The sequence below is a fragment of the Lemur catta genome, chromosome 10 (genome assembly GCF_020740605.2).
Source record: "Lemur catta isolate mLemCat1 chromosome 10, mLemCat1.pri, whole genome shotgun sequence".
NCBI classification, from domain to species: Eukaryota; Metazoa; Chordata; class Mammalia; order Primates; family Lemuridae; genus Lemur; species Lemur catta.
Window position 1 is genome coordinate 48,893,630 of NC_059137.1, and position 14,893 is coordinate 48,908,522.

At 35.8% G+C, this 14,893-nt stretch overlaps 1 protein-coding gene across 2 annotated transcripts in view; it reads left to right on the forward strand.

Annotated features, from left to right (window-relative positions):
* The first annotated feature begins 1,998 nt into the window (after positions 1 to 1,998).
* HAUS6 (HAUS augmin like complex subunit 6) overlaps positions 1,999 to 14,893 on the forward strand; it is a 29,973-nt gene continuing 17,078 nt past the window's right edge. Inside the window, exons 1-7 of one of the 2 annotated variants that reach the window (XM_045563523.1) lie at positions 1,999 to 2,599; positions 5,915 to 6,010; positions 7,804 to 7,882; positions 8,577 to 8,709; positions 11,475 to 11,622; positions 12,689 to 12,754; positions 13,371 to 13,419. In XM_045563523.1, coding sequence (XP_045419479.1) covers positions 2,472 to 2,599; positions 5,915 to 6,010; positions 7,804 to 7,882; positions 8,577 to 8,709; positions 11,475 to 11,622; positions 12,689 to 12,754; positions 13,371 to 13,419 — 699 coding nt within the window. In that variant the 5' untranslated portion in view covers positions 1,999 to 2,471. The remainder of the gene's footprint in view (positions 2,600 to 5,914; positions 6,011 to 7,803; positions 7,883 to 8,576; positions 8,710 to 11,474; positions 11,623 to 12,688; positions 12,755 to 13,370; positions 13,420 to 14,893) is intronic. The other variant, XM_045563524.1, reaches the window with a different exon arrangement.

Here is a 14,893-nt window from a genome sequence, read left to right on the forward strand (position 1 = left end):
TGACACCCAGTCTTGCCCTTTCTTGAGCCTTATTCTCTGGCCTTTCTCTCCTTTTCTTATGCTACCCAATAGCTGAATAACAAAACCGTCAGAGTCAGTTTTGCTGCTTGCAACTACAGAACACTAATTGATACAAGTGGCCTTGCCAAGTTACTATCAGTGGTGAGGTGGGTATAGATAACTTTTTGGAGAAGTTTTGCCATAAAGAGAAACGGAGTGGTAGCTAAAAAGGCATTGGGGTCAAAGGATTTTTTTTAAACCAGTGGAAGATTTTATAGCATGTTTGTATACTGATGGAAAGAACTGATGATGCAGAAGAGAGTAGAAGACAAATACTGGATCAAACTCCTTAGTAGGAGGAAAGGAATGTGATCCATAGAGTAAGTGGAATGACTGGTCTTATGTAGGCAAGGCTTGGCTCACCCAAATTGACAAGAGAGAAGGAATACTATATGGGCAAATATATAGACAGGCTGGTAAATTGTTGATGGAAGTTCTTTTATGGAAGCATCCATTAACTAAGAATCAAGGACATCATCTGAGAGTGAGGAGGGGAAAGTAGGTAATTGAGGTCTAAGGACGAGAAGAAGATATGTATAGTTGTGTACAGAGTGAGATTTGGGAAAAGTAGTAGGGTTCAGGGAGCAGGCCCAAGAGCTAACTTGAGTCATCATAAATTTTGACATTTCATGAACTATGAAGCCAGGCATCATAATTGTGCTTAACTGTTAAGCTGCGGGTGTGGAATAGGCAGAAAAGTGAATTTAATAGGAATTGTGGTTTTGCTAGGTAAATCTGGCAGAGAAAGGGGCCAAAGATCTGATGATGTGTTCAAGTTAATGATTATAATGTGAAGTGAGTGAGACACAGTAAAGAGACAACAGGATTAGAAGTTCTGGTGGTTCACGGACTGTTGGAATAAGGAGATTTAGAGGGATTGAGCTAGCAAGTTAGAAGGCAGGGTTGAATTTGAGATTATGGAGGGGTTGTAGTAATTGATAAAGAGAAGTCTAGGGTATGTACCATGAGAGTGGGTGGCTGAGGTAAAAGGGAAGACAAGGTTATTGGAGAGGATATCAAGGAACTGAGAAGCCAGGGTATTGGAAAGGTCACCTACATGATATTGAAATCACCAAAAATTATCCCCGGAGCCATGGACAAAGAGAGAGGGAACTAAGTGCTAAATCTTCTCAGAATGAGGTCCAATGACTCAGAGATCTTATGGATGACCTCCACAAGGAAGAGTTATGAGTGACAGCATTAACTTTAAAAGGACTAGTGGTTTTAGAGAGGCAAGAGGCAATAATTGCCAGAGGTGTCAATGAGAAATAAGTAGGATGCCCTACACTTCCTGGCCCTGTTATATATGGAGTTTTTTTTTTTTTGAGACAGAGTCTCACTCTGTTGCCCGGGCTAGAGTGCCCTGGCATCAGCCTAGCTCACAGCAACCTCAAATTGCTGGGCTCAAGCAATTCTTCTGCCTCAGCCTCCCGAGTACCTGGGACTACAGGCATGCGCCACCATGCCCGGCTAATTTTTTCTGCATATTTTTAGTTATCCATACATTTTCTTTCTATTTTCATTAGAGATGGGGTCTCGCTCTGGCTCAGGCTGGTCTCGAACTCCTAAGCTCAAACGATCCCTCTGCCTCGGCCTCCCAGAGTGCTGGGATTACAGGCGTGAGCCACCGCGCCCGGTCTGTATATGGAGTTTGTAAAACAGCCATCAATTGAACACCGCAGGTGGAAGCTGTATGCTTAGGAGAGAGAAAGATTTTAGTTTAGAGGAAGAAGATGAAAAGATCATTCAGCATATGAAGGCATAGAAAATTTTGCCAATGATAGAACAGAGGCTCAGGGGACTTGGTTAGGGTCACACAGCTAGTTACGATAGCTGAGGATGGAACCCAGTGCTTTTTCCACTACACCGAGCCACAGTACTCTATCTACCGTTTTTATCTGACGTAACAACTAGCATAAACAAGCAAAAGGAACCCTCAACACTTAGAGAACTGTGAGACCCGAGGGTCGCTGCCTGACAGCAGCACGCAAATGCAGAAAAATTCTCTAGCCGCGCAATGCACCGTGGGTCCTGTAGTTCCTAGGCTGGGCATGACGAGGAGGGACGGAGGGAAGGGCGCGTAGCATGGCGGGAGATACAGTCCTCCGGGAAGTCCCTCCTCCCTTGGAAGCTTGGCGGCGCAGGCGCACATCGCTCTTCCTTAAGCGCGGGAGTCTCGGTTTGTGGTGGTTTCATTTCGGCGGCTGTGGGCCCGCTAGCGTTAGAGGCACCATTTCCCGGAGACTTTACAGCTCTTTGAGGCGAAACGGCTCCAGGCAAGAGAGGAGCAGGCGGTGGCAATGGAGGGACCGCCGCGACTTCAGGCTGCCCGTAGGGAGGGATCCTGAGGGCCCTCAGATTCCCTTGGGCGTGCTCTTTGTTTCCTTGCAGTCACTGAGGCTACCGCGAGGATGAGCTCTGCCTCGGTCACCTCTTTCGAGAAGGAGCATCTCTGGATGTGTCTGCAGGCGCTCAACTTCGAGCCAGGCCCTGCGACCATTGCCTGCGGGAAGATCGTGCCGCACACGCACCTCGGAGTGTAAGGAGCCGGGGGCAGGCGGGGCGACGGAGTCCGAGCCGGGAGACGCGGGGAGACCCGGCCTTCCGCAGACCCCGCAGGTTGATTAATCAGAAATGCTTGAGCGATTACTGCGTGTCAGGCTGGAGCCACTGCTCCCAGTTGCTGCTAGCGTGGTGGCGGAGGCAGTATCAGTTACGGAACAGTGCCGGAAGCGCTTTGCCGGGGAGTAGCATCTGTAGTCCGGGCATGGAGGGGCAGTTTAAGTAGGGGTGGTCTGGGAAGTAGGGGGCGGGGGTGGTTAGTTGGTAGTGGAAGGGCATAGGAACCATTCGTGCAAACGCCTTAAGGACTCAAGGGAGCCTTTGAAGGCGTTGTTTATTTATCATTATTATTATTATTATTATTATTTTTGAGACAGAGTCTCGCTCTTTCGCCCAGGCTAGAGTGCAGTGGCGTCAGCCTAGCTCACAGCAACCTCAAACTCCTGGGCTCAAGCAATCCTCCTGCCTCAGCCTCCCCGAGTAGCTGGGACTACAGGCATGCGTCACCATGCCCGGTTAATTTTTTCTATATATTTTTTAGTTCAGATAATTTCTTTCTATTTTTTTAGTAGAGACGGGGGTCTCGTTCTTGCTCAGGCTGGTCTCGAACTCCTGACCTCGAGCAGTCCTCCCGTTTCTGCCTCCCAGAGTGCTAGGATTACAGGCACTGTGCCGGGCCGTGCAATAAATTATTAACCGCAGTTTCCCTACTGCACTATTGAGCACAACTTATTTTGTCTAACTGTTTTTGTACCCATTAACCAATTTCTCCTCTCTCCTGCCCCTTCCCTTTCTAGCCTTCAGTAACTACCATTCTACTCTCTACCTCTAGCCCCCACATGAGTGAGAACATGTGATATTTGTGTTTCTATGCCTGGTTTGTTTCACTTAACTTAATGACTTGCAGTTCCATCCATGTTGCTGCAAATGACAAGATTTAATCCATTTTTAATTCTAAATAATAGTCCATTGTATATGTGTATCACATTTTTTAAAAAATCCATTCATCTGTTGATGGACACTTAGGTTGATTCTGTATCTTAGCTATTGTGAATAGTGCTGCAATAGACATGGGAGTACAGATATCTCCTTGATATACTGATTTGCTTTTTTTTTTTTTTTTTGGATATATACCCAGCAGTGGGATTGCTGGATCATATGGTAGTTCTATTTTTAGGCTTTTGAGGAGCCTTTATACAGTTTTCCATAATGACTATAGTATTTTACATTCCTGCCAAGAGTGTATGAGCATTCCCCTTTCTCCACAGTATCTACCATCTGGAAACACATGTCTCCTTTAAAATGCTTTAAGTGTGAATGTGGCATCAAATTTACTTAAAACATTATTTTTTATTTACTTATGTTTATATATGGTAAAATTCTTTTTGGTTTGTGGTACTATGAGTTGCTAGTTTCTGTGAGCATGTAGTTGTGTGACCACTTTTCTTAATAAAGTTAAACATACACTTTACATATGATCCAGCAATTCTATTCCAAGGTATTTGCTCAAAAGGATTGCATTTTGGAAAAATCATACGGTTGTATTACAGAAAATGGCTAGAGGGGAAAGAAGGATGTTGCAGTTACCTAGGTCTGAACTAAGGGTTGCAGTGGGAATAAAAAGAAGAGGCGATTCATTCATTTGTTAATTCAACAAATACTTATTAAACCAGTATTGGACAGTATGTAGTGGTGAACAGAATAGATATAAACTTTTCCCTTATAGAATTTTAGTCTAGTGGGTGAACACATCTTCAACAAATAATCTTATTATAAATTATAACAATTGTCAAAGAGAAGAGAACCAAGTACTAAGTGAAAAAATAACTGGTTTAAGAGATGGTAATAAGCCATCTAGGACTTTCATAGCTAGAGAGTAGTTAAAAAAAAAAAAAGAGATGGTAATGAGATAGGATGGATGGAACTTCACTGGTGTTCCTTGAGACATTTTAAGGACAAAGGAGTTGTTTGACATATAAATAGGCATGAGAATTTAAGAGAATAATTAAGCTAAGTCAAAAGTTTGCTTGATTTGATTCCTTGGAAATAAATTTGATGCCTTGCCTTTTATGTTAACTCTTGATTCCTTATAAGCTGTGTGTCATTGCTTACAGGATTTAGTGGGTTTTTTGTTTTTGTTTCACGTTGTGTGTGTTTTTTTGTTTTTTGTTTTTCTGTGCTTTGTCTTGATTAATTAGGGTAATTGGAACAATAAAAACTCTTAAGGGATTTGCTAGAATTACATTATAAGGATGGTTCTGGGAATAAAATCTAGCAGTAAAAACCTTGGACTCTGGGGTCAGGTGACATATTTCAAATTAGTGCTTTTCCACTTTCTGGTTATATGATTTTGGGCAAATTATCTAACCTCTTTTTATTTTAAGTGTCCTCATCTGTATAATGAGGATAATCAAACTACTATCTAGGCTGGGCACGGTGGCTCACGCCTGTAATCCTAGCACTCTGGGAGGCAAAGGTGGGTGGATCCTTTGCGCTCAGGACTTTGAGACCAGCCTGAGCAGGAGTGAGACCCCGTCTCTACTAAAAATAGAAAGAAATTATATAGACAACTAAAAATATATATGGAAAAAATTAGCCGGGCATGGTGGCGCATGTCTGTAGTCCCAGCTACTTGGGAGGCTGAGGCAGGAGGATCTCTTGAGCCTAGGAGTTTGAGGTTGCTGTGAGCTAGGCTGACGCCACTGCACTCTAGCCTGGGCAACAGAGTGAGACTCTGTCTCAGAAAAAAACAAAACAAAACAAAAAACAAAAAAAAACTACTATCTAGTGTCATTAGGATTAAATAAAATAAACCATATTAAAGAGAATAACATAGCATTTAACCTCATATGACAGTGAAGATTAGATGAGTTTACTGCCTATAAAAGGCTTAAAATAATGCTTGGAAAATAAACTCAATAAATGTTAGCTATTTTCATTGTTATTCAGTAAATGTTGGTTGATACCATCATCATCATCATCATCATATCATGGTGGTTCTCTGTCTAATTAGGTATTCTTTTCCTTCCTATTAAATGTTTTCATCGCAATAAAGCAAGTTCTGCCAGTTTTCTTCTATTGGATCTGTATTTTCAAAATCAGAAAATAAAAGCTTATATGTTTTTTAATTGGTTATATAATATACATGAATGAGAAAAATTAATTTGCCTTGATCTCTTGAAGGGAATGAAAAAATACTACTTTGTGTCAAATTCTCACATAGCTTTTATTGATATTTAGTTAAATAACCATTTTCCTTTCCTTTTTCTTATATTATGATTTTAATCACTAGGAACATGTTTGACAAGGTGAACCGTGATGCCTTTCATATAGTTTCTTATTTTTTGTTTCAAACTCTGGACCAGTCTCTCACCAAAGAAGTTTTCAAGTAAGGAAAAGCTATTTCATTTTCTTAAGTAGTTATTCTCAAATTTGAAATGGACTGTGCCTTGATGTAAGCCACAATTGCAACTTGGCCTTTGAGTATTGTTTTAAATTGATGTTATAAAATTTAGTCTCTACTGTAAAATGAATCTTACAAATATATTACTTAACCTATATAAATCTGGGTGGTTTTTCTTTGTTACATATCTTAAAATCATTGTGTATTTTATTGGTAATATAGGTTTTGTTTCATAAAATTGGTTCCTTGCATTCTTCATGGTCTTAATTATTAGGCAAAACACTTAACTGATATCATTCTGTATATATACTCAATTTTGCCCTACTTGTTAAATTTTACAGTTGTGTGTAAATCCTAAGTTTTTTTCAGTGAAATACATATGTCTATATTTAGCTATCTATATACATAAAAGTGTCAATTGCTGTAGGTAAAAATTATTTCTATTAAATTTAGCCTATTGTTATATGGTATTGAATATTAAATAGTTTAAGAAGGAGATAAAAATATGTGAATACCCACTAGTCTTGGTTCTGAGTTATTTTGCATGTGATTTAGGGTTCTTTTGTCTGAAAGTGTTCACATTTATTTTGATATTTATATTGTACCATCAGCCTTTTATATAGAAAAGCAACAAGTAAATCTATTGTTCAGGGCATTACTTTCATTTTTATTTTTTTTAAGACTAGTCAAGTGCGGTAGCAAGTAAGGAGGAAGGAGTCAAACAAGGAGTTCGATCTGTAACTGACTGTGAACAATAAATTGAGATAACTCACTGTCTTTGGACCAGCTTAATTTTATTTTTGATAATTTATTCTTAATATTTTGCCTTTATTTAAAGTTATGAGTGCCCAGGAAAACAGGTATATTTGGAACATTTTTTTGGAAATCCCTATTATTAGGGAATAGGGCTTCCTCTGTCCAAATAAAAATAGATTTTTTGATTTTTTTTCCTGCTTATAAGCGATATGGCTCATTTTAAGTAATTCAGAAAATACAGAAAAATGCAAAAAAGGAAGTATAAATCATTTGTAAACCCACCAACCAGAGAGTATCACTGGTGACATTCTTGCCTTTTAGTCTTTTTTTTTTTTTGCTATGCATACTTAATTTTTTCTAGGAATATTGAACATGTATTATAGAAATATAAAAAGCATGTGGCCTTAATATTATGTCTCAGAATAAAAATTTGGGCAAAGCTGATTGTCAGGGGAAAGAAATAGGTAAATTTTAAAGTCTAATATTTTTGACCAAAGCTGAAACAAAACTTTTCTTTTTCATGTTTTTGTATCTTGTTGTTTAGCTACAAAACAGTAGCACCCACAGATAGCGGTTATCTCTAAGAGTCATACTCTGTCATGCCATTCCTTCTCTGCTCATCATATGTATCCATTTATGTTTCTCTCTTGCAAGATTCTATTTTTTTTTTAGGCTTAATTTTATAATTTATGTCATCTTTTTGCATTAGTACAGTGTATCCATTGAGAGTGTTGACTTTTCTTTAGCTGATTTTTCATTACTTTTAATAGCTATTCATTCCTTCATATAATATATGTTTTCATTAGTTATTTGCACTAGACTGAATTCAATTCTATAGATATTTATGAAGAAAAAGATACAGTTTCTCACAGGTTAATGTCTCTCTAGGTGAAATCTGAGAATGTTTGCTGTAATTCATTTAGCTTTAATATATCTAGTATAAGAAATAAGTTTGATATTTTAAAAAATTTGTGGAATTTGGTTTTTTGGGGGTTCATAATTCTAATGTTTTTATTTTTAAGATTTTGTTGGCCTCCATTTGACCCAAAAAGTGACACTGAATTCCGGAAACATTGCTGTGAATGGTTAAAAAGGATTTCTGTACGTATCTTTTTTTGAAAGATGTACACTGTAAGATGTTAAAAACTGCATTAATTTTTTAGAGGTGAAATTTTTTTAATGCTTTTATGCTAACAATACAAACAAGGAAATATTAGGTTAGAATAATTTTTTTTATGGTTTTTGATTGGGATTCTAGAAATTTCTAAGAAACCAGCTTTGCTGGCTAGGTGCACAGGAAATAGGTTTTAGAGTTCCTGGGGGTTTTTTTTATCACAGTTTTCATTTAAATAAAACTTTTCTGACCATAGGTTATTTTAGCTTGTTTCCCCAAATAGTATCAATAATTGTGGCTTTATTATTATAATTATTTTTTGTGACCAAGTCCACCTAGTGTTTAGAAAAACAAAAAAATTCAACTTGTGATCCAAACAGAATAATCCTAATCAAGTCCTTTAATGCTTCAAAAATAGTCTGATATAAAGAGGGAGTAGGCTGGGGCTGGTGGCTCGCCAAAACTTCATGTCTTTGGACTGCTTCCTCTTTGCTACGGAATGGGACATGTCCAAGCTACTGTGATACAAAGAAGCACTAGTGAGCTGTCACCACCCATCGGTGGGTGCTCACGTACATGCATGTCATCTACTGCAAGATTGTCACATCCTTTAAAAAAAATATAAATATAAGAGTTGTTGTTGGTAAGGTCATCAAATCATTTTATCTCTTTTCTCCATAGGCTGAATATGGAAGTGGCTTTCCTCAAGTTGTTGGTTCACTATTTCTTTCTCCTGGTGGTCCTAAGTTTATTCATCTGATGTATCATTTTGCAAGATTTGTTGCAATACAATATATTAAAACCAATTCTAAAAGTAAGTTAAACTAATAAGATTTTTTTGGTTTGATTCTTAAATTTTTATAGTTCTTTATGATTTTTAAATCCTGAAGAGATTTTAATAAAGCAAGGTAAGTTAAAACATTAATGTACTTCAAAAAGCAAGTAGTTAATATTCTGCTTGAACCGTAGCTTGAAATTTTCTCATAATGAACCTAAGGTACTTTTTATATTATTATATTATGTTCTAGTACAGGGGTTGAGAAGCAATTTCTGTATAAGGCCAGATAGTAAATATTTTAGGACATTTGGACCACATAGAGAGTCTCTGTTATGTAATCCTCTTTTTTTTTTTTTTTTATTTTTACAATCCTTTAAAAATGGAGAAACCATTCCTGCTTCGCTAGACTCACAAAAGTAGCCAGTGGGCCAAATTAGACCTGTAGATTATGGTTGGCCTCTAATACATTGTGTTAAATGCTGTGTTGAATGTGTTTGAGATTTATTTTGGTTACTGGCAATGTATTGGAAGTTTCTGTATTAAAGAGGTTTGATTTACTAATTCATAGAAACAAAAGTTGGATTTTCAAAGCTAATATTTAAAAGAATGCTATTTGTAGTTTATTAAATATGCTCTTCTATTTAATTGGTTTTTGCTCATAAAACATGGAAAGGAAAATGACAGAGAAGTTGAAATACTCCTGAAACAATGACTGTTGACATTTTGATTTAGTTTCTTTTAGTTTTTTTGGTTTTTTTTTTTGGTACATATAATATATATCCTTATGGATCAAAAATGAAAAAATGAAAAGTCTATCTTCCACCTCTGTTCTCTACCTCATTTCTCTTTCTAGAAGCAACATCATAATCAATAATACAAGCAAATGTATGTATATATTCTTTTTTAAAACAATCATAAATGGTAATGTAAATCTGGTTTGAATCCTTTTTCACTTAACAGTGTATCTTAGAGATCATCTCTTAACAGTTCACAGAGCTTCCTTGTTCTGGTTCTTTCTCTTTAGAACTGCATAATATTACACTGAATGGATGCACCCTAATTTTTTATTTATTTCTTACTTTTTTTTAGAGACAAGGTCTCACTCTGTTGCAGACCACCATACCTGTCTAATTTTTAAATTTTTTGGTAAGATGGGGGTCTTGCAATGTTACCCAGGTTGGTCTTGAATACCTGACCTCAAGCAGTTTTTTTGTCTTGGCCTCCAAAAGCACACTAGGATTACAAGCCTGAGCCACCGCGCTCGGCCCATAATTTATTTAATCAGTCTTGTGTTGACAGACATTTGGCTTATTTTCCTAATCTGTTGCTATAGAAACAATGCAACAGTACAAATTTTATACATACATCAATTTCAAGTATATATTCAAGTATATGTGTGTGTATATATAAATCCTGAAAGATGGTTTGCTTGGTCAGAGGAGCTATGCATTTGTAATTTGCTAGTTATTACCAGATGATTTTTTTGTAGGGGTTGGACAATTTATACTTTCATCACCAGTGTATGGACAGTGTTTATTTTCCCAAAGGCTGATCAACATAGTATGTGATGAGATATTTTTATCTTTTCAATCTCATAGTTAAAATGGGATCTCAGTGTAATTTCAATTTGTATCTCTTATTAGTGAGGTTGAAAATTGTTTCATATGTTTAAGAGCAATTTGTACTCTTTTTGTACTCTGGTCATTACCTTTTGTCCATTTTTCTCTTAAGTTATTGGTCTTTTTCATTTATAGGGGCTCTTATTTATTCTTTCTCTGTGATGTGATATAAAACCTTTTCTTCCAGTTTATCTTCTATGTATGATTTTTAAAAACATGCATGTGATCATGCTTTCTAAACATTTGCATATTTAAAATTTAATGTTAACATAAGGATTTTTTCAGTTCCTATATTAGTAGATGATCTACCCCAAATACATGGAACCCAAACTATTTTATATGAAATGTGTGTGTTTGGATTTAACAAGGGTTTATTGTGTATAATGCTTTTAAGCATGGATTTTCCTATTTTTGATTTAAAGCAATTACAGTCAACATGTTTAAGTGACCTCAAAATTCAGTGAACTCATTTCCTGTTAAAATATTGAGAAACTGTGGTGGTTTCTTTGGGGTAACATTAGGACCTGAATAAGCAATGTGAAGTGCAGTGTCGTGTCCCTAATTTCCAGATTTACCCATATTTTTATTATGTTGAGCCATGTTAAGGTAGAGTATTACATTTTTTATAGGTAAAAACCTAGACTCAAATGTTTACATGGATTGTTCTCAGGGTCTACTTTGGTGATTAGTTACATAGCCAAGAATTGCTTGAGAAATGGAGAATGGTTTTATTTGGTTGTCCTGTCCTGTTGGTCTTACTGTGAGGAAGAGTAAGCTGATGGCAGCAATGGAGGTGATGTGTTCTCACCTCCTCTCTTTGAATTGACTTTCTTCCTTTGTTGTTAAAAGATTCTGTTAGGAAACATAGTAGCTCATGTGTAACAATGTATTTGTTCATGGATATCTCAAATTATAATAATAAGAATTATTTTGGGCAGATGTGCTCTGGAAATTTTTAATTATGTAAAACAACTCAACTTTAGATAGCCTTTTTTAGTAGCCCACTTTAAAAAAAGGTCATCTTGCTTTTGTTAACATTAGTTGTATCTTTTTATGTATGTGGCATACTAGCTTTTAAGGAGTTGTTATTTGATGTTAATTTCTTAAAATAAAAATTCGACATTTTTGTTAATTATTAGCTTTTAAGTCTGTTTTCTCTGATCTTATTTGTGTTCCATGTAGATTCTTCTCTACATTTTACAGAGGCATTTACTGTAAAGCCACAAGATTGGCACAAGTGCCTTGCCAGGTGCCATGTAGCACGTAACAGAGTTTTACAAATTTTGCAAAGAGAAGATTATGTTATCCAAAAATTTCAGGAATATGTACAGTAAGTAATACTTTGATAGTTAGAAAATAATACCTTTCTTTTTGAACAAATGTCATCAACATAACTTCAGTAGAAATAATCCATACCTACCTTATAAGACTTCCTCAAAGATCCTTCCATTTTAAAGCCAGATAATTTCTGAATAAAATATTTTAAAACTTTAGGCATACGGTAAAGGAAAGTTTAGAGAAAAGGAAAAGATGACTTTAGTTCAGAAAATTAAATTTTCTTATGTGCTTTTTCTTTTTTTATATGGTAAATATATTTTTAAGCTGTGATTGTAGTGTTCATACTATTTTGTATCTTTTTAAATCTTTTTTAAATTAAAAAAGTTTAATTTTTTTAAAAATAAATCTTTTATCTTGATATTTCATTCTATAATTTTTTCCATATTGCTATAGTGTGTTACTTTAAATGTCTATTTAATAGACTGTTGAGTAGATATTGCATTAAATAGGTATTCCTTCAAGTAAGTATTCCATTATTTTTTTAACCATTTTATACTGTTACATATTTATGTTCATCTATTCAGCAAACTTTTTTTTGGAGTTCATTCTATGTGCTAGATATTGTTTAGGCACTGTTACTACAGTATTAAATTAGACAGGCAAGGTTTTTTCTCTCATAGAATAGGTTGTGTCTTACTTTTTAGTTATAAACTACAGTAGAATAACTTTTTAAATGCTTTGTGATCTGTTACTAAAGCTACCGAATCCTTTGAAATTACCTTAAAAATGACATGTTGTCTTTCTTATAGATAACATTTCAATTTACCCCCTAGGTATGTGAGACAGGTATAATAGAGTAGTCTTACTGACCTCCATCATTCTGTTCAGAGAAGAAGTTAGAGAATATACTAGCCTAGAAGTCCTAGTCCATCTCAGTAGCAGCCTGTATGTTAGATCACTTGTGTGACTGTTAAAGGGACTCTAGAGTCTATTAGCTAGCTGTTGGGTGACCCTAGAGGCCATGAGCAAAAATATGAAAAGGGAAAAATATCATAATGGGCTATACTATTAATAATTATAATGGAATTATAGTTGTCATTTTGTATGTTTTCTTGCAGGTTATCAGTTAAGCAAGTACGAAGTTCAAGGTCTGAATATATAGGACTGCAAAATCAAACAAAAACGTAAGTGACTTTTAGAGCTGGAAGATGCCTTAGATAATAGTTTAGCTCTTGTATTTTATAGCTGAGGAAAAAGAGAGTCCCAGAAACATAAAATAATACAACTAAGGCCAGATTATGATAGGACTAGAGCATAGTTATGACTCCTAGTTCAGTTCTCCTTCTAATAACTTATTATTGCTTTGATCTTAAATTTTTTTTTTTTTTTTTGAGACAGTGTCTCACTCTGTTGTCCAGCCTAGAGTACAATGGCATCATCATAGCTCACTGCAACATCAAACTCCTGGGTTGAAGCAATCCTCCTGCCTCAGCCTCCCAGGTAGCTGAGACCATAGACATGTACCACCATCCCTGGCTAACTTTTAAATTTTTTGTAGAGGTGGGATCTCACTACATTGCCCAGGCTGGTTTTGAACTCCTGGGCTCAAGAGGTCCTTCCTCCTCAGCTTTCCAAAGTATGAGGATTATAGGCATGAGCCACCATGGCTGGCCTTAAATTTTGTTTTTGTTTTTAATAGGAATGGTTGTTAGTGAGTGGGTTTGCAGACAAATTAGCTCTTGGATGTTAAATTACCATGTAATTTTCTTATGATTAATTAGATTATTTAATTTTTACTAGAGAGGGACCCCGTGATGACCAAAGTAATGTACAAGAGAAAACTCAAAAGGTGAGATAACTTTTGGATGGAAAAATTTAATCTTTCTTGCTTTTGTGATATGCAGTATTTTTTCTCAATCAGTGTGACTCTTACAGTCTATTTGCCATTTCTTTTTGTAGTACTGTTACTTCCCCCTCATTCATTATAGGTTATTTATATCTATAGATATTAACAGGGTGTCTCTGAGATACTTGAATATAATAGAAAAATTCGCTTATAATTTATAAGATTAAGCATATACAAAAATGGTTTTAAATATGATTAATTTAAAATTCTTCATGCCAGCATGAAAAGTTCCCCTTCATTGTAACTTAATCAGTGGCATTACTTTGTCTAAATAAACTGTATTAACTGAAGGGTGATAGTAAGTATGGAAGAAAAATGAGGAATAAAATTGAAGCTAGTTTGAGAGAGGAATCTGGCAAATGTAAATGACCTGAGACCTCTAGAGGTTGGCTTTGATGTGGGAGAGGAGTGTTTTCTTAGGCTTTCTTTTTGTTTGGGTGAAATCTCTCTCAAGCTCTTTATTGTGATTCTATCATCACCAAGCTGCTTTGAGTATTAATTTGGCTTTCCAGGCACTTTTGCACTGGAAAAGGTGAGTGTCCTTTTTAGGAAATATTTTCATTCAGTGAATGTTTATTGATCACTTGCTATGTGTCAGACATCTTCTAAATAGTAGAGCTACAACAGTGAAGAAAATAGGCAAAGTCAGTTATTTCATGGAGCTTTCAATTTAGTGAATGGGAACATTCCTATCATTGAATGCAGTATCTCTGATTGTCAGTTTAGTATGTTGGTGTGAAACCTGTTAAAGTTTTCACAACAGTCTCCCCTTAGTTGGGTTAATGTTCATTTTCCTTGAGTCCAGTCAACTTTGAGCCATTGACAAGATAAAATTCTAGACTTGAGAAATCTGAGAACCAGATCCTAGATGACTGTAAACTCATCAAGGAAATGCCATCCTGTGAGATCTCAAGACTGCCAGCCAATGAGTCTTCCTTTGGGGACAACTTTACCTTGCCATGCAACACTTTGATTAGAGTTATTTAGTATCTTATTTGTATCATAGGAAGACATAGACATTAACGTGTATATAATTATCATGATTCCCACTCCCTCCCACTTTATAAATTCTATTGAAGCATAACATATATACAAAAAGTACACAAATCGTAAGTGTATAGCCTGACAGATTTTCACAAAGTAAACACATTCATGTAACCAGTGTCCAGTTTAAGGGATAGAATATTAACCAACTCCAGAATTCTCTTGAATCTGTTTTCATTTACAACTGTTTTCATTTACAATGAAACCCACTGTCCTCGCTTCTTACACTAAAGATTAGTTTTGCCTGTTTTTGAACTTTATGTAATTGAGAGTATGTAAAATATGTTTTGTATCTGACTTTGTCTCAGCATTGTTTGTGATATTTATCCATGCTGTTGCGTGTAGTTTTAGTGTATTTATTCTCATTGTTGTA